Below are 22,554 nucleotides of genomic sequence, written 5' to 3' on the forward strand. Positions count from 1 at the left end.
TTGTTAGGCAACATTCCATCTTAAAAGTTTCTTTAAAGGCTTCAAATACCACGTGACCGCACTTTGATTAGAGACCATCTCCGTTAAGCAACCCATTTTTGTTTATATCTTGAGAGGCGTCACTAATTCTCTTTATAATTATTTGATTTTCATTTAAGAAAATGGAAAATCACTAAAAAGAAAATGACTACTGAATGCTGACCTTTATTATGCACTCAAAGACACAAATCAACTGGGTGAGACAGATTTTTTTTTTCCCTTCTTCTCTGTCAAATAAATATTTTAAGCTAGCAAACATCAGATCAGCATTAAGCATTGAGCCTGTAAGGAAACACACACTGGTAAGAATTATTTACAACTATAGATGGTTAAACATTATTGCAGTGGAAACAGATAATATAAATATATTCAAAGGCTTCATTTTACAATACCTGAAGCACAACAAATCTGTTCAACAGCTGAAAATGTTAAGAAACTACTGTCAAATAGATCAAAGACCACAATCAGCAATGCTGAAAAAAAAGAAAACAAAAACACCCCCCACCAGCAATTTAACATTACACTTCTGAGTGCTCTATGGAGTAAAAAAGAAAAATAAAGTAGTGCACAAGATTTCTGCATATTTTACATTATTAAAAAATAGTAGTTGACAGCAGTATGAAAAAGAAATAAAAAAAAAAAAGACACCAACTCACAAAGCCAGCTGGTCTGTTACAAAAATATCAACTAAATCGCAGTATTTTGGAATTACTAATAAAGCTGTAGTTAAAAAAGGTAATCATTTATAAAAATGAAAGCAGCATGCATATTCAAGGCTCCTCTGTATTTCTTTTGTTAGTTGACAAATGCTTCAGTAAAAAAATTTTTTACGATGCATCATTTTATGAGTTGCACAAACAGGGAGCTATTAACTCCTGGGCCTGTCTATAGTTTTTGGACTGGTATAACTATCAATAATCGTGTTTATTTTACACCAGTATCTCTTATTCCTCTTCCTGTATGGGAATAGCTATACCAGTGTAAACCATCCTTATATAGATATCAGTGTATCCATGCTAGGGAGTTGTTCCGCTTTAAGTATACTAGTATAGTCAAAGTATTACAACTTGTACATGTAGACAAGCCCTTAGTCTTATTCAGGTAAAGCTCACATACTGGCTCCAACTGGGAGTTTGTGTGAATGAAAGCAAGCAGGATTTTTTTCTGCAGTTATTTATACATGAGCCGGGCTTTAAATGGAACATGCTCATTTCAAAAAAATTTCTCTGAAGAAAAAGCACATTTAAAAAAATTGTCCTGTAGCCCCAAATGGGGAGATTTTTCAAAAGACACAAAGAGGATTTAGGTGCTCAGCTCCCAATGACTTTCAGGGGGAATTAGGTGCCTAATCCCCTTTGTCATCTTTAAAAATATCCTCCCAAAATTATTTTACTCTTAACAGAAAGAGTTTACATGAATGTTCAGGCCTCCTGACATGGCAACGTAGTTAACAACGAACAGAGAGAATGATGCTAGAAAAACTCTGGACTGCTACATATTTGAACAAAGACAGTTCCTAGTTTCTGCATAATCCTTACAAACACACACCCACTCAGTAAGGACATATTACATTATTTCTGTTTTCAAATTTTTGGTACAAAATTTATTTTCAGTGGTTCCCTCAGTATTCATTCTTTTGACAGCTTCTTTTTATTTTCTCTCTCATTATTTTCTTCAGGTGTTAAAGCAAAATAGGCCTCTATTGAAAGCAGGAATGGAAATATTACAAGTATTTAACAGTGGCACTCATTCATATCTTCATCTAAAAAAAAATAATCCAAAGACAAGATCCATAATGATCCATAACGCCACAAAGGCTTAGTTTTGTAATATTGAGAAGAATCCCATGCATTCCCAATTGTATGTGTAAGTTGTACAAGTGCATGCACAACTTTCAAAGTTTGTGCAGAGCCTGATAAATAAGACACAAATATCAGTTACGTTTACTTTTTCTAAGAACTTTTACTCTGTAAAATGTTTGGTCACTCAAAGCTATAAGCTTAATCACATATCAAAGAACACAGGCAATAAAGCCCATCTTACTAGAACGTACAGTATTAAGCTGGACAAAATAGAGGACAAAAATCTAGTGGTTCACTGAAGCCCCTTCAAAAAAGGTCTAAAACAGAAAGTTTCCATCATGTATCAGAATAAAAATGTACTGTATTAAAATTTGTTTTACAAGTAGTCTTTTAATCAGTCTTCTATTTACAGTGCAGAACTTCTGCCAGCTGCAGTAGTTTAACTTTGGCACAACACTAAGTTCCAATCCTTTTGAGTATTCAATCCTGTGTGTGTCTCAAAATTTTCTTGGTTTCACGAAAGATTAGGCCCATTCACAGTAAACCAGATATCTTGCTTCCCCTTCACCACTTTGGGCAGCTACAAAGGAAAGACACTGTAAGCTACTGAATCATTCAAGAGAAACACTTCTTTCTAAAATGCCACGTTGGCTTCCTTTAACATGATTACATACACCAGGCATAGATCATACAGCTTGCTTCATGCTGGTCATCTCCCAAAACCTTGCTGGTCATTAGTCAATCACTTTTCTAGTACTTCAAATATCCTACAAAGTATTAACTTAATTGCATTTCACATGTGAAACAAGACACAAATATACTGCAGTTACTGAAAACTGCAGAGCACGATCATTTATGTAAACCAATGAGATTCCTGTTAACTCTCCTGTGCACATGAAGAGTGGAATCCAGTGCAACATTTTCTATAAATAAAGCCTTCCCAGGGAGGACAATTAATTTTTAATATTGGTATTAGACAAACTACAAATATGCCCAGATCAGACTACTTGACATATCTAGAAACATTGTCAGAAGCTGGGACTAGGGAAGAAAGCTACTTGGAAGTCATAACATAGCAGGAATTTCTGTGGTTTGTCTTGTCAGAACACAGCTGATGGCTTTGCAACTCATGCTTTCACATTATGTTAGCAGATAATTTAGGGAAACTACCATGGAATATTTTTGATCTGAAGAGGTATATGGAACACTTTACTCAATAGAAGGCAAATAATATTGCAACTTAATTTGCTGTGCTGTGATAAATAAAACCCAAGATGTCTCTAGCACTTTTCACCTCCAAATGCTCTACAAACTGAAATTGAAATATAAGCTAGACTATTAGATCCAGGCACCATTTCTTCCACAACTATAGTGCTGCCACCTGTGGGGTGAAATGTGGAGGTTGTGTGGGGAAAACAAACAAACAAATGCACACCACACAACAGTTTAGGACAGCAGAGGAGGCAAGTACCATATATAACAAACTGCAGAGAGAATTTAGGTAGACAGAATGCGATGATCAAAGCTGGAACTTGGCCAGGACACAAGTTAATGCATACTCCTGTGAAGAGTGCCACAGAATTATTACTGACCGCTCTGTGACCGAGGGAATGTTGCTTAAGCCAAAATTTTCAAATTTTAGTACTCATAGTCAAGGAGCTAAAAAACTGCCCTGAGTTTTCAGAGGCGCTGAGCACCCCGAGAGTTCACTGAAGTCAGTGACACATACAGGAACTCAATACCTGGGAAACCATCAGGCCATAAAGTTTAAGAGTATAGGCCTTAACCCTTCTAAGCCTCAGTTTTCCCATTTTAAAATGGGGATAATACACACCTCTGTAAATTGGTTTGAGATAGTGGGATGAAAAATGCTATATAAAGTGCAAAGAACTATAATTTTTTTTCTGCTTTAACTGTCCTCATTTTGAGTCATTTTCTCCATAATATTAATACAGTACAAAAGCTCCAAAGTAACTTGACCAAGAAGCCCCTGCCATGCTATTTGCTGTTTGTTTATCCTATGACACACAAGGTATTTAAAACCTAGACAGAGCAGGAAACAATCCAGCATTGCATAGGGAGGGGTAGAGAATGGAATCCTTTATAGATCTGTTCCATTTGTAGTTTATGATTCTACCAGTATGAACAATTTTCAATATATTTATTGATCTCTTGATCACTATTATTCATGTCTCTTCATTAGTATCTAAATGTTTTTTAAGCCCTATTGCCATGCAAAGCCCAATTAAATCCCTAACAGTCAATATTATTTCACTGCATGCCCAGTTTTCAAGCTTCCAGGTTAGGGTTTGGGTATTAGCAAGACAGCAGCTTGAAAATTTGCCTTCTCTCCTTGGGAGGTACTACGAATATATACAGATACGGCGTTGGCTCCACTGGAGTCAGGTGGCTGAAGCCAAGCCTGTCATAATTACAGAAGGAAACACTAAGGCTCCAACTACAGTAATCCATTAGTGCAAAAGGGGCAATACCCCTCTCCTACCTTGAGCTGAGGAGTGGCAGCACAGGTATTACATGGCCTGAGACTGCAGTTGTCCTAGCCATTGCTCTGCTCCCACTTCAGGGGGAGAACAGCTAATGGATCTACATCTCTGGACTTTGTACCTCTTGTGCAGTGGCTTCAGAAATCCTGCCCCAACCCTGTACAGCAAAAAGAAATCTGTTCAACTGCATCAGAGATCCCAGCAATCACAAAGGGGACAGGATTTTGCCCAAAGTCAGTAAGCAATATGTGAAAGATTCCTTGAGGAGGCGTAATGCAGTCACATTATCGCCAGCGATCAATATTACAGCTAGGGATGGAAGCTTCATATGAATTTATTCAATAGCAATTTAAATATTCTGGTGGACAATGCACACACTGAGTGGCCCAACTTTTATAACGTATTGGGGGAAAATCACTCAACTTCAAGCACGATGTAGAAAAAAGGGAAGAAAAAGAATTAGCTTATTCTTTGCATTCAACGCTATGCAGAGGTTCATAATAGTTAAACGTGAGGGAGGAGAGGGGCAAACCTAGCTTACTACCCCTTACTGTTCTGACAGAACAGGAAATGGATCATGGTTTGCTTATGACATTTTAAGAGAAATGGATTTTTTTTCTGGGCAAGTGAAGAAAAATTCTCCAGGCTTCTCCATTTTCCCCTCTTCTCAAAGGGCCTATCTCTGGCTGGTTCTCAACCGTGTGGCCTTAGAAGGCTGCCTTGGACTCCCTCTACAGCCAGCCAACAGCACTTCTGGGTCCGGAGGAGAGGATCACTTGAAAGATATCAAACGTCCCTCTTCCTTAAGAACGAAGTGAGCTGGTTGCATAGTGCTTGAGGGATTCTCCCAGGAGGCAGCATACCATGGTAACACTGGACCATGAGCCCACCCAGGCACCAGTTTCTTTTACTTCATGTCTCTCTCCATTCTGGCATGGATATGTCTTTATTCTTCCATCAGCTAAGATTCAAAGGCAGCAGCAACTACATAATCAGATCAGATATTCTTGGTAGAAACATCAGAGCAAAAGGAAGGAGAAAATTTTAGCTCTGTATTTGTTCTCAGCCAGCCACATTCAAGGTGTGGTCTAAAATAGTGGTTCTTAATCTCTGCCATTTACGTAGGGTTAAGACTTGAGCTCTCCTAGCTAGTTCCCTCCATCTCCCACTCAATAGTACATGCTTTAATGCCGTCACAGAGAGCCTAGGCTACTTCTGGAGAGAGCATATTAAAGGCTTTTCTACATTTGGAAATTTACCAAAATAGCTATTCCCAAATAATTATTAGAATTAGTTATTTCAGTATACGACCCTGTATGGACACTCTTATTCCAGAATAAGAGTGCCTCTCTCTGATTCAGCTTAATCCAAGTGATGATTATTCCAGAATAGTTTATTTCAGTCATTTTCCAAGCAGAAACAAACCCTCAGAGGCAGGCAAGCATGGCAGGGCTGAGCAACAAGACTTTGGAGCCACTGTTGTAAAGTACATTTTGCTTCTTACCTGCCATTGCTACAATTACAGAAACAACAGACAATCAATCCTGCAGCCTTCCACACAGACAATACTTTTTAGTGATTCATTTTCATGTCAGTTGTGGTGAGATGACAGAAGCATCCATAAGAAGGAACCCCCTCCTCTCCACAGAAATGTATAAATGCTAATTATTTCTTTTAAGGGTCTGTTAATAGGGCCAGATTATGAGCAGTGCTGTGCACACAACTCCTAGGAACTTCACTGGTTAATCTAACTAAACTGGTTCATCAAATTTATCATCATGCTCAATCTTGGGAGGCTCAGAACGCTCATTTGTCTTTAATAAGGGCAGTGGATGCTCAGCACTTCCCATGAGCAGGCCCCCAGTGTTTGGTTTGTTTTACACCTTCCAGAATTCAAAGAGGTCGTGGTCCAGATCCTCAGCTTGTGTAAATCACTGTAACTCCATTGGAGTCAATGGAGCTGTATCATTTATACCAGTTGAGAATCTGTCCCAGTATATGTTCAAAGTAATCCTCAGAGTATTTTACTGAAAGATTTTCATCCCAGGAGTATCAGAATAAATACTTAAATCTATTATCCCTTCATCTCTTTCTCATCTCATATGTGGTGATAGTTAAGAGACCACAACCAAAGTGCTCTGGAGATCTTCCCAATTAGATCATACCACATTTTTAAAAAGTTCAGTTCACTATTGGCCTAAAAACAATCTCTTAAGAAAACAGGAAAAAAGTTTATTTTAACATAATGTTAAAAGAAAAATCTAAATTTCTGGCCACCCCTAAATATTAAGGCAAGTCCAGACTTTGCTTATTAGAGAGACAGCGCTAAGGAGTTTCAGGGTTTATTTTAATATTCTTGGAAGTTTAAAAATAGCGTTTCTCTCCCATCTGGTTTTATCGTTTCCCATTTGGCAAACACTGATTTTTGACCCTACATTTGCAATGGCGCTTGAAATTAACATGGCTTTTTTTAAAAAAAAGGTTTTCTTTCTAGCTTGTGCAACAGCCTCATCTATATCAGCATCAGCCTAACAAGGGTATTTGTTAATCACTGAGATACTTTTAGAAGTTGAAGCCCAAAAAGAATAGGCCAGACACTGATCTGTGTCAAACTAGCATATATGCAGTGTCATGAGCTCCACTGGAAACATCAGTGCGCTTCCCCCAAAGTTGTAACTGGTAATTACGTTTCTCAATATTCCAGTTCAGATTGGAGGGGTTATAATTCATGCTCACAATGATAGGTGCCAACAAAGGATCAATCACATTGCTGGACTTTTGGTGCTCTGTTCTGCTCCCTCAAGCCACCTGATACTTCCAAAGTTGAATCCTGCAACATATGCTCAAATGCATACTGCCTTAACATTTGTCTGTAATGTTGAACAGACAAGGCGAACACACTCAATCACATGCTTTGGAATTTCAGATAGAATATCCTCCTGCAGCTGAGTCAGCACTTTAGACATGCGATTACAGAGGTGGCTGCAGATACGTCTGGAGAAGGAGCACAAGTTAAACACAAATAGTCAGCTGCAAGATGTTTTTTTTCCCCGAGACAAAGCATATTTTGCCCTTCCTTTTTGTTTGATCTGGGTGTCAGCCATAATCACAGAAAAACAGAGAGCGCGAGAGAGAGCACTTTGTAACAGCTACTGCTACTAAGGTTTCCACAGCTTCAGAAGCCCATGGTCAGAGAGAAAGTGATTGATCTTTTGTCACCACTTATCTCTGTGAGGAAGAAGAGAGCCCCAGGAGTTCTGAACTTGGTTACTGAAGGTGCAGAAACACTGGGCTAGATTTGACTCAGGTTTACACTGCTTTCTACAGGCCCCTGGAAGCAGAGTGCCCACTGGGGAGAAGGCACAAAAGGAGGATGTACGTGATAATAGGATGTTTTTTGTGGGGGGCTAATGCCACCCAAAAAGTTGACATCATTGGCCAGGGGACCAGGAATGTTGTTTCAGCATCTCCTCTCCATGGAGAAATTAAAAGACTCAGCAAAATTTTAAGTTGCTTCTCCTTCCAGCAGGATAAGGGAAGATGGCAGTAGAAATACTGACTGTCTATCCTTAGTGTGAGGCACCTTCCTGAGCTGTATTTAGTGAATCTAGACCAGGGGTAGGCAACCTATGGCACGTGTGCCGAAGGTGGCACGCAAGCTGATTTTCAGCGGCACTCACACTGCCCGGGTCCTGGCCACCCGTCCAGGGAGCTCTGCATTTTAATTTAAATTTTAAATGAAGCTTCTTAAACATTTTAAAAATCTTATTTACTTTACAACAGTTTAGTTATATATTATAGACTTATAGAAAGAGACCTTCTAAAACGTTAAAATGTATTACTGGCACGCGAAACCTTAAATCAGAGTGAATAAATGAAGACTCGTCACACCACTTCTGAAAGGTTGCCGACCCCTGATCTAGACCATTGTTTTAAAGCGGTCTGTTCAAGCACTGGAAATTATTTTTTCTTGGGACCAACTGGTTGATTTTTAGAGAAACTAATATTTAAGATTCACAAGACATTCCCTATCAATTTCAAACAATTCTGGAGCTCAGTCCAGGTAAGTCCAACTTTGAGTTTAAACCAGGATACTTGACCATGTAGTTTTATTGCCCTGCACATTCACAGAAGTAATTATCACACTGATGGGCTGAATCCATTAGGATGAAGTTTGGTTAAACTTGCATGCAAATCGTTCAGCTGGGCTGCCACTAGAGATGAAAAATGAGACGTGTGTACATATAGTTTGTTACACCCAAAGATTAAGAGGCAATAGCAGTCATGTTTTAATTTTCTATAGGAATTAAAAAAATGGTGCTCTATAGCTACTTTAAAAAGGTGAAGTGTTTTTCCTAGCACTGAGTGAATTTTAATCTCTGCCCTGTCTTTTCATGTCTTTGTTGCCAAACAAAGCAGCTGATTCTGAATAGTTTTTAAAGCAACTTTCCTAACTCGTCTGCATATTTACCTTTTTCAGAATCCAGAATTTGATTTCAAGGACTTTTATGTTACCATTTTCCAACATAAGAGCAAATGCGTAAGCAAAAAATGAATGCTGATATGGATCACATCAGGTCTACCATGCATTTAAATTACATGGATGTAGAATGGATTTCTGGATATGCTGATTAAGTTTAATGAACAGCATCTTATAGCCCTACATTTAAACTGACTCAGCTCATGATGATAAAGACATTTTCAGCACAAGTTCTGTAAACCCGAAACACTTTGAAAAACATGACAGAATCATTTCATCTAGTTTCTAAAACCAAGTAATTCTCACCCCTGTGGTTATTGATTCTTTTGTCATACTTTTCCCCTTCTTTCCTGTTTTTGAATTCTTTCCTTTAAAAAACAAACACCCCAAGCTCTGAAGCCTTAGGAGGTAAAGCGAGGTTTGCAAAAAGACATATTAGGTTTTTGTATTTTCCTCCTCCAAGAGTGGGTAATGTTCTCCTATAACAATGAAAAATGCAGCTGTGTTTGTTTGTTTTTTGAATTAAATGCAAGGCAATTAAATATGTATAAATAGTCACTTAAATGATGAGCGCTCAGCAGTGATGTGGAGGAGGAGGAGGAGGAGGAGCAGAATTTGGGTTGGATTTATAGTTCCAAACCCTGGGCTAGCACTTAGCATGTCCATCTCTGCTAGCCAGGAAGCAAATATTTGGTGGCTGCACAGGTAGCATCTTGTCCACTCTCTCAGGTGGAGGAAACATGCTAGGAAGGTGTTCACTAAAACGGAAAGCCTTTAAAAACTATTTGGCTCTTCACAATCATGTCAAATATAATTTATGGGTTTTTTGCCCAAGCCCCAAACTTACATGTCAATCTGATTTCGAGAGTTTACGCTTAACATGTCGGGGGGGTTCCCAAGTGTCACTATCATCCGTTTCTTCCTCCTCTTCCTGATCATCCAGCATTTCTTCTTCATCCTCATTCTCCTCAAACAGCTCTATGCCTAGCTCTGATCTTCTTTGCCTTTCTGCAAACCACTCTCTGACCTGCTCATATCCCATGTGAGATCTGGCTACAAGTTCATCAAGGTCTTGCTCGTTGAGGAATTTATGCTTCATATAATAATCCTTAAGGATTGCTGTTCCAGTTTTGAATTTGATGGAGGATCCTCTGTCCCAGTTGTTTATCCTTTTGCTTCCCCGAGGCCGCCCACGAGGCCTTCCTCTTCCCCTTCCTTTCGGTCTCCCTCTCCCCCTCCTTCTGACAAAGGCTTGACCATTCATACAATTCCCACTGGAACCCTGGTAGTAATAGTACCATTTCAAACCACCATTTTTCCAGGCATAGCGAGTATCTCCAAACCAGCTAACAATGTCTGATCTTGGAAGGCCAGTTTCTTCTGCCAGTTTGTCGTATTCTTGTGGGGATGGCCACTGAGTACGGACAAATGAACTTTTAAGCATATGTAACTGCTCTGGTGACTTTTTACCCACCTTGCTTGCAGAACCCCCTGATCTTAGCCATACAGATCCCTCTCCTTGAGAAGTTTCTCCAGCCTCATCTTTTGAGCTGCTTGCATTGCTCTCTTTTAAGTCAACTTCTTCTTCCTTTAAAGCATTTGTTTTCTTTCTCTCTGTAAACCAGGCATTGATCTCTCTTCTGGTCAGTTTAGTCTGTGCCCTTAACCTATTCAGCTCTTCGTCTGTCAGGACAGGGTTATTGAGAAAACTTGCTTGGAGGTTGTGCAACTGTTCAGCGGTCTTTTCTTTGAATTTCTGTGGGGTGAAATCAGGGAAAGCATTCCACGATTGCTTATGCTGTGGTGTGACTACTGTTGGGGACTCATTTGTTTCATCACTTGAATCAATAATAATGGTGGTGGAAGAATCGTTGTTGAGATGAATGCCATGATTATTTTTTGAGTTTCTCTGGTTGTATCGTGTATCACTGAACCACTTTTTGATTTCTCCTTTGGTCAGGCCCGTTATTTTCATTAGCCTAATAATCTCTGAATCATGAGGGAACTGATTTTTAAGGTAGCTGACTTTTAATTCTGCCAACTGTTCTTTCGTCTTCTTTGCACGGATGCCGAATGAATCCGGATTTACTAATGTGGTTTCGTGTTTGATAAGCTGAGGGGCTGGAATGGCAGCTACTTGCTTGGTTTCTGCAACAGGCTGGGCGGTATGGATCTGGCTCTTCTGTAACTGTGTCTGATTTGGGACTCCTGCTACTGTCAGAGCTATAGGGGCTGTTACTGGCAAAGTGTTTGTACCTGCGACTTGAGTGAGGACAAGACCTGGCTGACCAACTATTTGGCATGTCTGCAAGATGGATGGCAAACCATTGCCAGCTGCTGAAATGTGCGCTGGAATAACGGTAATTGTCTGTGGTACAGTATGCACAGTGCCATTAAATTGCTTCCTCCTCGCTTCTTCCACTTCCTCTGGCGTCCAGCTCACACCATGTTTCAGACGTTGGGCAGAAAACCATATTTTAATCTGTTCCTCGGTATACTTAGCTTGAGCAGAGAGAACGGTAATTTCTGACATGGTTGGATAGGGAAATTTGTTATAGGTGTTGAGCAGAAGAGCATTGTTATCCAAAGAAGTGTTGTAGGTTGGAATGCTGTTTACAGGTATTAAGACTTTTGGAATCAAGTTAGAGTTCTGTGGAGCTGTGACTGCAGTTATTACCTGTGCCACCCCAGGTTGAATCACTGGCGCTGGAGTCATTACGGTGCTAGTTGTATCTGCTGCATTGCAAGCAGCTGGATTGTTCATTTTGGACTCGGAAACTGCTGATTGTGGGTTTTCGACTACTTCCTCACAGTCTGGCTCATTTTCAGTTTCCTTTTCTTCACCAGGAATGTCTTCAGCTACATTGTGGAAAACAGCAATTCGTTTAGTCTCAGTTTTGTTTTTCATTTTCATAATAGGGGTTTTGCTAATTGAGATTCCTGATGAGGGGATCTCTGAGGTGTTGGATTGCTCAGCATTCTCCTCTTTCACAAAACTCCCATCAAAAGTGAGATCGTTCACGGTTTGCTCAAAGATTGTCTGATTATTACGTTTCACCATTGTCAGTTTAAAATTCTCTTCTCCGGGATGGTACTTCAGATTGTGCTCTGAAAGAGCATCATACCTTTTGGTAAGAAAATTGCATTCCACGCAGACATAGGATGAATTTAATACTACATTAGGGTGTTCTGAATCAACATGAAAAGTAAACATATTTAGATCTGGTGTCTGAAATGTACAGTATTTACATTCATAGCCACCTTCAACTTTTTTATTTTGCTGATTGTCTGAATCCATATATTCTTGAATGTCTTCATCACTTGATATACTCTCAGCTGTAGCATTCTCTGCCGGTGTAAGTAGAGGAGGTCCTTCATCCAAATCTGATATCATTTCTAAGTCTGGATCCTGCTCACTTGCTAGGACCATGCACGGGGTAGTTGATTTTCGTTTACTTGCCATTCTGTTGTTGTGAGGAAATAATATTATTGACTGAATGATACTGATGTAGGTTCAAGCTCTTCTTGATTTTCAGTAATGGCTTTTGGTACTTCAAGTCAATTCTTGAAACTTTTCAGCATTTATCCCATTAGCAGCTTTTTTGTAGTGCAATCAAATTTAAAAAAACCATTGTAGTTCAAGGATGAAATGTTGAGTCACAGCTTCTTAAAGTCCATTTCCACCACCTGCAGTAAAGGAGAGAAAACATCATTATATAAGTTAGAAATGAGTAATTTATATTCATTAGCCAGAAAAATATTCTGTGACTAGAATTAATTTAACGCTATGTGCTTGATTCTGCCACTTTTACTTCCTCCAAAGTGGACCCACTGAAATTAATAGGACTAATCAAGGAGTAAGGTACTACTCAACAGAAGTAAGTGTGACAAGATCAGACTCTTTATATTAGCAGTGTCAAAGATTTCTAATATATATCAATGCAGATGAAGGACATCAAACATGGAATGGCATCAGAACAGTGACTTTCCAATTGTTTCCTTTTCTTTAAAGGCTGGGTTCAATTCTGAGATCAGAAGCATTAAGCCACGTTTGCACCTTCTCAATCCCAGGGTGCTCTGTTGAAATTACTGAAGCCTTGCCAGGGGGTTCTATGGGCCACAGCGCTGCCTGCTATGGCCCCTCTCTTGACACAACCCTCTTGACCAACCTTGCCTGGCACACCCCCATATGCCAGGGCTTCTGAGGAGGGTCCTCGGAAGACAGCCTTATGGTGGTTTTCCACAGTATCTATGCTGGGGCCATCTTCCCTCAGTGTGAAAATGGGACTTTTAGAGCCCTTTTTAATGGCACTCTGGCAGAGAGGGGGGGAGGCCCTCATCCTCTGTCCCCCAAATATCACTGAAATTCAGGATTTGAAAATTCTATTTCTAACTAGTTTAAATTAATTGCTACACAGGCTGGTTAATTAAAGTGTGCCTGCATGCATCACTGTGCGACTACTGAGAACATGGTTGGTTGAATTACACCAGAACAAACATGGGCTGAAACAGCGAAGGGACACTAACCAAAATTATGCACTTCAGGCACAGAGATCCTTGTCCATTTCTCAGAAGAGAAAGAATGAACAGATACAAAATAGATCTACAATTAAAAATATACCAAATTATGCAGATTTACATAAATTAAGAAAGAGAGCAATTTCATATACTGTATTCCTAAAAGATGCCAAAGGATTGACTTTCATCTTGTGGGCACAGTGCATAGGAAAGTGTCCCACAAACTTCCGCAGAGAGTTGTAATCTCTTTAATTGTTTTCTCCTTGAAATATAGTCAAATGTTAGCTTCTACACAAGAAAATCCTCAGAGACACGAGTTTACAGCCAGAGGATTAGAGTCTGACTCTTGAATGTGGTCCTTAGCTTCCAAGGTGGCAGAGTCCTCAATTAGAGAAGAACACGGAGCAGCAATCCATTTCAGATGGCATTACAAAGGGAATAGTATTTAGCAGACTTCAACTAGAAGGACAATGTCTTCAGCTTTAGAGGAGAGAGAGAGAGAGAGAGAATAAATGGAAGAAAGGAATGGAAACTGAAAAAAATAGAAAGGAAATAAAATATTTGTTATATATAGTATCACCTGATTCCTTATCCCCCATTTTGAAAAAAATAATTATCCTTAGCTTCAAACTTTTCTTCAGTGCAAAGGAGAAACAAGTCATTATACTTAGCTGCACATAGTGCTGTATACCACACTCAGTTTTTGAAAGAGTACAACACTATCACACTGGTAGCAGCCTGTGGGGAAATCAGTTCACCTAGTCATCAGCAGCCAGTTATGCACTGCGATTGCTAGTGAGAAGTACTGTCCCCTTGTGCTACATAACACAGCACATGAAATCATATATTATAACGGAAAAAGTTGGCAAAGACACAGTTTGATAAAGTTTATCTTGTCTGTTGCTTGAGAACACAGAATGTATTTCTGCTTTTAGAAGAACCTCTCCTGCTTGAAATATAAATCTGAGCATATCCTGTCTTTTCAAGGAGTGAACAAAGTCGGTCTCTGTTTAAAGTATGAAATGTACAGATGTTTACAAATTCGTTTGTTTACTGATTAAGGCCCTGATTCAGGAAAGTACATAAGCTTATGCTTAAACACTTTCCTGAACAGAGGTCTAAATCAAATGCTTTCTTTTACTGAATCACAACTCCACATGTGTACCTTCTTTGGAAGTACACATACCTTTTTACTCGGTTTTAAAAAATAGACTTTCACTCAAAATCTCTGCTAATGTAATCTTTACATAAGACCCTTCAAAAGAGATGCCAGTATATCCCTGTAGTGTATATTATAGTCAGAGAATTCTTTTAATCAGAATGATAATTTAAAAAAAATGCACTTGAGCATATCCGGTATTAGCTTATTTACTTGGATTGGGGGAAAAAAAAGAATTAAATAGTTAGGCTGATAGACTAAAAAATAAAAAAAATTAAAATGTTAACAGAACATTACAAAATTATATTCCAAAATAATTTCCTCACTAAATTTAGAACCAAGAGATAAAATATAAAACATTTTAAAACACACAGTTTACATTTAGAAAAAAAAGGATGGCAATATTGCAAAGTACTTTAAATTTGTATTTAAGAATTTATGAGTAAAATTGTCAAAAACAAACACTCAGCCAATGGCCTACCTCCGCTCCCACTGAAGTCAATAGTAAAACTCCTATTACTTCAATGGGATCAGTTAATTCTGAAACTTCCATCCTACATGTCTAATTTGAGTTCACCCTACTCCCAAAATTTTAGGATGGCCCTTGCCTCAACTCTTAATATCGAGCAACTGACTTTCAATGAGACTAAGGATCACTTTTGAAAATGTTACTCTCTTCTAGATCACAAAACATAACTGTTCTTTCACACAGGGCTGCCATAGCAAAGTAAGAGTCTTACCAACATACCAACTAATTCTCAAGTGATAGATGGTGCGAGTGCAGAATTTATCCCCAAGCCTCTATTTTGGTTTGTGGTGCCTAAATGTAAACATACTATGCCATCCCTCTAGCCTTTTTACCAGGAAAGCAACATGCTTCTTTGCGCAAGCAGTTCTATGAAAAGAGAAAGTAATTTTAGAAAATTGTATTTATTTTGACACAATGCGGCTAACAGCAGATGAAATTTACTAAAGTCAGATTTCTAAACATAACTAGGCGCCTATCTCCCACTGGTTTAAATGGGAGTTAAGTGCTTAAATACCTTTTACAAAAAAAAAATCAGGCTTTTTAATCCCTTAAGATTTACTCATTGTTAAAAACCTCCTTACTTTTGTAATTTTACCTTGAACTTTCAGGTTTGAGCCACAATCCTGGAAAGATTTACACATGTGCTTAATTTTATGTACTATGAATAATCCCACTGACTTCAAAGTTACAGTATATGAAAAATCTGTGCAGGTTCATGGCCTTCAACCTTAACTTTTAAAGCTGAAGGGGAAACTGCTCAGAACAATGATGTTCAGAAAACTGGAAAAAAAAAAGAAAAAAAAAGGTGAACTGTTCACATTACTAGTTAACCCTTTCCTATTATTTTAAGTCTCAAAAAGTTCTCAGTTAATGTCAGAAGTTGGGTGAACCATGAAGCTGCATATAAATATTTTCAAAACAGACAGAAGCCTGCTGCCTCCTACAGGTAAGAATTACAGAGGAAATATATTTAGGGGGGGGGGTGGAAATCACATTTCTATCTTAATTTTTATCTTGTAATTCGACAAGAAACAGTATACACTGTAAGAAATGAAAGATTTTTTTTCTTCCCTGTGTTCAGACTGTTTACTTTGTGAATAGTCATTTCTCCCGGTTCGTATGGAACTTTCACCTAGTATTGGCTGAGAGAATTAAAAAAAATAAAACAAACAAAAACAAAAAACAAACCCAAAATGTGATTGTAAGAATAGAAACATTAGCATGTGACTCAGGAGAAGCTGAAGCACCTGAAATGACTTTTCACTTTAATTGACCAGCTGTCGAGTTGCCTATAACATTGCACCTTGTCAGTCCTGAGTAGTAGGATGCCTTGCACTTTCTGTATTTTCATGGTTTATAGCATCGACGATCACCAGGCTGGTCATCTTTTATCAATTATTGATTGGCTGAATTTATTGTCTTTAGTTTTGTCTTATATCGTCAATTCCTCCAGGTGTTCACTGACTGCCTGGCAGTGCCTGAAGGCACTACTGCTTAAAGATGAAGTGCAAAGTAAAACTGAAAACTGAATTAAGGACCAGAAATTTTCACAAAATTCCCCTCCTAATTGAGCGCTGGCCCTGATTCAACAAGCTTCTTAAGCACATGAATTGACTTCAGTGGGAAAACTCATGCTTGAAGTTAATCATGGGCTCAAGTTTCTTGCTGAATTAGGAGGCCTCTAGGGGCCTTTCACACTTGTAGCATAAAGGATGATAAGGCCATGGCAGAGAAACTAAATGAATTCTTTGCATCGGTCTTCACGGTGGAGGATGTGAGGGAGATTCCCAAACCTGAGCCATTCATTTTAGGTGACAAATCTGAGGAACTGTCCCAGATGGAGGTGTCATTAGAGGAGATTTTTGGAACAAACTGATAAACTAAACAGTAATAAGTCACCAGGTCATTCATTCATTCATGCCCGTCACCCCAACCGGGGTATGGGCCGCCAACCACAGATCTCCATAGTCTTCTATCCTGGGCCATTTGCTCTAGCTGGTTCCAGGTATAGCCCATTTTTTTGCTATCAACCTGAAGGTCGCGTCGCCAGGTATTTCTTGGGCGGCCTCTTTTCCGCTGCAACCTGCACCGTCTTTCCTGACTCGTACATGGTCCTCACGTTCCATGTGCCGATGGTAATCCTCCTGGCTGCAAGAAGGGTGATCGGCTTAGTGGCTTCCTCGCAGCTTTCACCACCCAGCGTCATGCATCTTCGAGTTGAAGACCCTTCTTTTTCTAGGCTAAAAGTCTCTGTTAACTCTATTGTTGGCGTTTCTGTAGCAAGCTGATTTTTACAGGGTGAAGTTGCTAGCCCCACGCCCAACCCTCCTCCTTTACCCTGACTTGGAATAAGTCACCAGGACCTGATGGTATTCACCCAAGAGTTCTGAAGGATCTCAAATGTGAAATTGCAGGACTACTAACTGTCTGTAATTTATCATTTAAATCAGCTTCTCTGCCAAGTGACTGGAGGACAGGTAATGTGATGCCAGTTTTTAAAAAGGGCTCCAGAGCTGACCCCGGCAATTACAGCCAGTAAGCCTGACTTCAGTACCGGGCAAACTATAGTAAAGAACAAAATTGTCAGACACATAGATGAACATAATTTGTTGGGGAAGAGTCAACATGTTTTTTTTGTTTTATAAAGGGAAATCATGCCTCACCAATCTACAAGAATTCTTTGAGGGGGTCAACAAGCATTTGGATTTTCAGAAAGCCTTTGTCAAGGTCCCTCACCAAAGGCTCTTAAGCAAAGTAAGCAGTCATGGGATAAGACAGAAGGTTCTTTCATGGATTGGTAACTGGTTAAAAGATAGGAAACAAAGGGTAGGAATAAATGGTCAGTTTTCAGAATGGAGAGGTAAATAGTGGTGTCCCCCAGGGGTCTGTACTGGGCCCAGTCCTATTCAACATCTTCATAAATGATCTGGAAAAAGTGGTAAACAGGGAGGTGGCTAAATTTGCAGATGATACAAAACTACTCAAGATAGTTAAGTCCCAGGCAGACTGCAAAGAGCTACAAAAGGATCTCACAAAACTGGGTGAACTGGGCAACAAACTGGCAGATGAAATTCAATGTTGATAAATGCAAAGTAATGCACATTGGAAAACATAATCCCAACTATATATAAAAAATGAATAAAGTGTCTAAATTAGCTGTTACCATTCAAGAAATAGATCTTGGAGTCATTGTGGATAGTTCTGTAAAAACATCCACTCCATATGCAGCGGCAGTCAAAAAAGTCAACAGAATGTTTGGAATCATTAAGAAAGGGATAGATAGTAAGAGAAAATATCATATTGCCTCTATATAAATCCATGGTATACCCAGATCTCGAATATTGTATGCAGATGTGGTTGCCCCATCACAAAAAAAAGATATATTGGACTTGGAAAAGGTTCAGAAAAGGGCAACAAAAATGATTGGGGTATGCAATGGCTGCCATATGAGGAGAAATTAATAAGACTGGGACTTTTCAGCTTGGAAAAGAGATGACTGAGGGGCGATATGATAGAGGTCTATAAAATCATGACTGATATGGAGAAAGTAAATAAGGAAGTGTTATTTACTCCTTCTCATAACACAAGAACTAGGGGCCACCAAATGCAATTAATAGGCAGCAGGTTTAAAACAAACAAAAGGAAGTACTTTTTTACATAACGCAGAGTCAACCTGTGGAATTCCTTGCCAGAGGATGTTGTGAAGGCCAAGAATATAACAAGGTTAAAAAAAGAACTAGATAAGTTCATGGAGGGATAGGTTCATCAATGGCTATTAGCCAGGATGAGCAGGGATGGTATCCCTCACCTCTGTTTGCCAGAAGCTGGGAATAGGCGACAGGGGATGGATCACTTGATGATTTACCTGTTTTGTTAATTCCCTCTGGGGCACTTGGCATTGGCCACTGTCAGAAGACAGGATACTGGGCTAGATGGGCCTTTGGTCTGACCCAGTATGGCCATTCTTATGTTTTTAGCACAAGCAGTACGGGATTATTGCCAAGCCACCACCTGAACCGTGATGAGACTGGGGACTAGGAGCCTAATAGATAAAGCCCCTTGGAGGCAATGGAAAGACTCCTATTAATTTTAATGGTCAGGATCCATAAGAGCAGCTTTTCTTTGTTTTGTTTTTTTTTCTTTCCCACAGAGTTGAAGGCTAGAAGGGATAATTACATCATCCAGTCTATATTTTTTTAAAAAGAAAAATGAATAGAAGAAAGTCCTTCAAATGCAACTATATTCTAGACAGCAGTAGAATGTGGACATCAGGGTTGTTGGGGTCATTCCTGGCTTTGGTAAGGGATTGCAGTGTAGTGGTTAGATCAAGGGATTCAGAGTTAGGACTGTTTTTTTTAAAAAAACAACAAAAAACAATACTTTGCGCATTTACACAGTATTTATTCATCTGTTATCTCAATGCACTTTGACAAGATGGGCATAGAGAAGTAGCTTCATTTTACAAACAGTATAGCTAAGCACAAATTTCCCATTTTTTTTTGAGCGCCAGTGTGGCTAACTGAATGAGATGTGCCTGCTACACTGGAAATGGACTCTGACAGCAGTGACCTTCTGCAACCTGTGTTGGTCTATGTACTGATATTTGCCTTCTCCTAGAGCAGTAGTGTGAAACCTAGCTCAATAATAATAATAGTTCTGTAGACTTTTCAACCCTTAACACTGGCCAGTGGAATAGGTGCGACAAGAACTCATGGACTCCTGGCCCCAGCTTGGTGCTCCTTCTTCTACAAAAAAATGGCATTTGCAGGTACATAAGCAGCATCGTTTCAGATACCACAGTGATATTTGCCAATATAAGAATCAACACAGATGAAGGAAGGGGACACATTTTTCCTGCACCACAAATAGAGCTATAGCCGCATGACGTCACTTTGGAATAATAATGAAGTCTTTAGAGCAGTCTGGAAGCATATTCAGTGTAATGTAACAACAGCCCCAATTCTGAGATACTGTGATTAAAACAAAATAACCAAATGTTCTACAAACTATCACATATGCAAGTATGGCTATTATGTGGCTGTCATATTTTTACAGGAACAGTGGAAAGCACTTCTCTGACCTCAGTGCTATTCCTCAGCCAAATTTCAACTGAAGTTCCTACTTCAAAGCCAAGGCACTAGAGCTGTTCAGAAAAAGGTGGGGGAAAACTTACATTGATAAAAATTCCGTTTCCCCCTCCATTAACTTTGCTCTTTCTGGACCAAAATTTCCAAGTGGGGGGGGGGGGGGGAGCGCAGAGAAGAGAGACTCAAGAAGAGACCAAGTATGAGAAATTTAAAATAAACTGAAAATGGGTTTATAATAGAAAGCAATAGGCAACCTTAATAGGCACCACTACATGCTCCACTAGAGCTACAAGTGTATAAATGTCACACATCCCATAATCTCCACTTAAGAACTTTTCATCAATCACAAAACACAATATAGATGCTGAATTACTAAATCTCAGCACCTCTATGAGAGAATTCATCAGCCCCTTTTCATAGATTGGAAAATGTAGGCACTTAGGCCCTCTCTTGATAGGCAAAAAGGATGTTTTTCAATTGTGTTAGCTCATGTGGAATTAGCTCAATATGACTGAAAAGCCCTCTTAACGCTTGCTAAAATGCAGGCTAACATTTTTGAATGCATAGTAGCCAGGCTACAAACACAACCAGTTAACATTATTGGCCCTGTTTTGATGGACTGAGAGGTCAAATGACTTGCACAAGATTCTAGAGGCAAGAGCAGGGTAGACTGCTCTGATCCCCCTACCTACTTCACCACAAGACTAGTCTCCCCACTTTCTATGATGCAGAAAATAGAGATCGTGATTTGATCGTTGATTTTTAAGGTCAACACAAAAAATATTTTCTATACTGAATTGTTAACAGACTACACATGTAGCTTAAAAGTTACGAACAGAATCATAAAAATTAGAGATGGACAAGAGCTAGCAAATCATCTAGTTCACCTCCAGGCTAGAGCAGGACTGTACCCTATCTGTCTCTTCCCAATAGATAAGAGTCTGTCCACACTATAGGTACAACGGTGTTTTCAGATTCAGTCTGTGATACACTCCTCTGACCTGGTAAAGAAAACATGGTCCACACAGCAGCTTTTTTCACAACACATCCACATGTCAATTAAGTTTGTCTTTCCATACTTTAGCTCTCTAACAGAGTATCTACATATGCACTCTAGGAAAATCTGGGCCGGTATCACAGTGTCTCAGTATAGGATAGAACAGGGGTTGGCAACCTTTGAGAAGTGGTGTGCCAAGTCTTCATTTATTTACCGTAATTTAAGGTTTCACGTGCCAGTAATACATTTTACATTTACAAGGGCCAGTGGACGGAACCCCAGACTGGCAGTGGGGGCAGTAGATGGAACCCCAGACCAGCAGCAGACTGAGCCGCTCAGCCTGCTGCCGGTCTGGGGTTCCGTCCACTGGCCCCTGCTAGCTGAGGTCCTGGCTGCCGGCCCTGGGTTCCGTCCATCCAGGCTGGCAGCAGGCTGAGTGGGGCCGGCGGCTGGGACCCTGGCTGGCAGCAGACTGCCACTAAAAATCAGCTTGCATGCCGCCTTTGGCATGTGTGCCACAGGTTGCTGATCCCTGGGATAGAATGTCAGGGGAACATGCAACAGAGCAGCATCAACGGCACAAGTGGCAGTGTGTTCTGGGATGCCTTATCTCAGAGAGATGGAAGGAAGAAGGATCTACCAAAACTGGTTGCATAGGCAGGGGGTCCATATGCCAGTCTAAGCTCTGCCTTAGGCAAAACACAGTTAGTTGCCATAGGACCTGAGGCCCAGATTCTGCCATCTTACACCATGAGTATTACTCCCATTGATTTCAATGGGACTTCTTGAAGAATTATGGCCTACTCAATATGTGACAGAATCTGGCACTGAGTATTATTTGCATTAAGTATGGCTATAAACCATGTTTAGAGCCAATCATGGTAGTAACAAATTTGTTTTAAGATAGTAGTGTAGACGGTTGTAATGTAGACAGGGCCACAGCATTCCACTGTGGTCTTGTCTACATGAGAAAGTTGCCTGATTTAGTTAAACCAATTTAGTTAAATCAGTGCACTGTGTGGACATGCTTATTTCAGTTTTGCTTAAGTCAATTGGGAACAGCTTTAAACTAAATATTTAAAGTTTTACCAACATAACTATGTTGGCAAGGGGTATGTGATTTTTGCTAAGGTAGTTATACCCATAAAAGCCTTAGTGCAGATACAGTTATATTGGTATAAGGTGCTTTATTCCAATATAGCTTATTTCAATTCACAAATTAGAATACATTATATCAATATAAGCACTTTTATACTCATATAACTGCATCTAATGTGGTTTTTGCAGCTGCAACTATACTGTCACAGATAAAATGGAAAAGTTTCTAAAGTGTAGACAAGGCCTTAAACTGAAATGAGAGTATCCACATAGGACATTAATTTAAACTGATTTAGTTAAACTGAATTGATACAGCTCCCACGTAAACACCTGTGAAGAAA

At 39.5% G+C, this 22,554-nt stretch overlaps 1 protein-coding gene across 11 annotated transcripts in view; it reads right to left on the reverse strand.

The window, feature by feature from the left end:
- Positions 1–238: 238 nt before the first annotated feature.
- ZHX1 (zinc fingers and homeoboxes 1) overlaps positions 239–22,554 on the reverse strand; it is a 33,052-nt gene continuing 10,736 nt past the window's right edge. For 9 of the 11 annotated variants that reach the window (XR_005593132.1, XR_005593133.1, XR_005593129.1 and 6 more), the window contains 2 exons: positions 9,132–12,512; positions 239–2,421 (listed from right to left, as the gene is read on the reverse strand). Coding sequence is in view for 1 of the 11 variants with exons in the window: in XM_039521254.1 (XP_039377188.1) it covers positions 9,676–12,288 (2,613 nt within the window). In the remaining 10 variants the exon portion in view is untranslated. Of the gene's footprint in view, positions 2,422–8,445; positions 8,560–9,131; positions 12,513–22,554 lie in introns of all 11 variants that reach the window. The other 2 variants (XR_005593134.1, XM_039521254.1) reach the window with 2 other exon arrangements.

The sequence above is a fragment of the Mauremys reevesii genome, linkage group 2 (assembly GCF_016161935.1).
Source record: "Mauremys reevesii isolate NIE-2019 linkage group 2, ASM1616193v1, whole genome shotgun sequence".
In the NCBI taxonomy this organism is placed as follows: domain Eukaryota; kingdom Metazoa; phylum Chordata; order Testudines; family Geoemydidae; genus Mauremys; species Mauremys reevesii.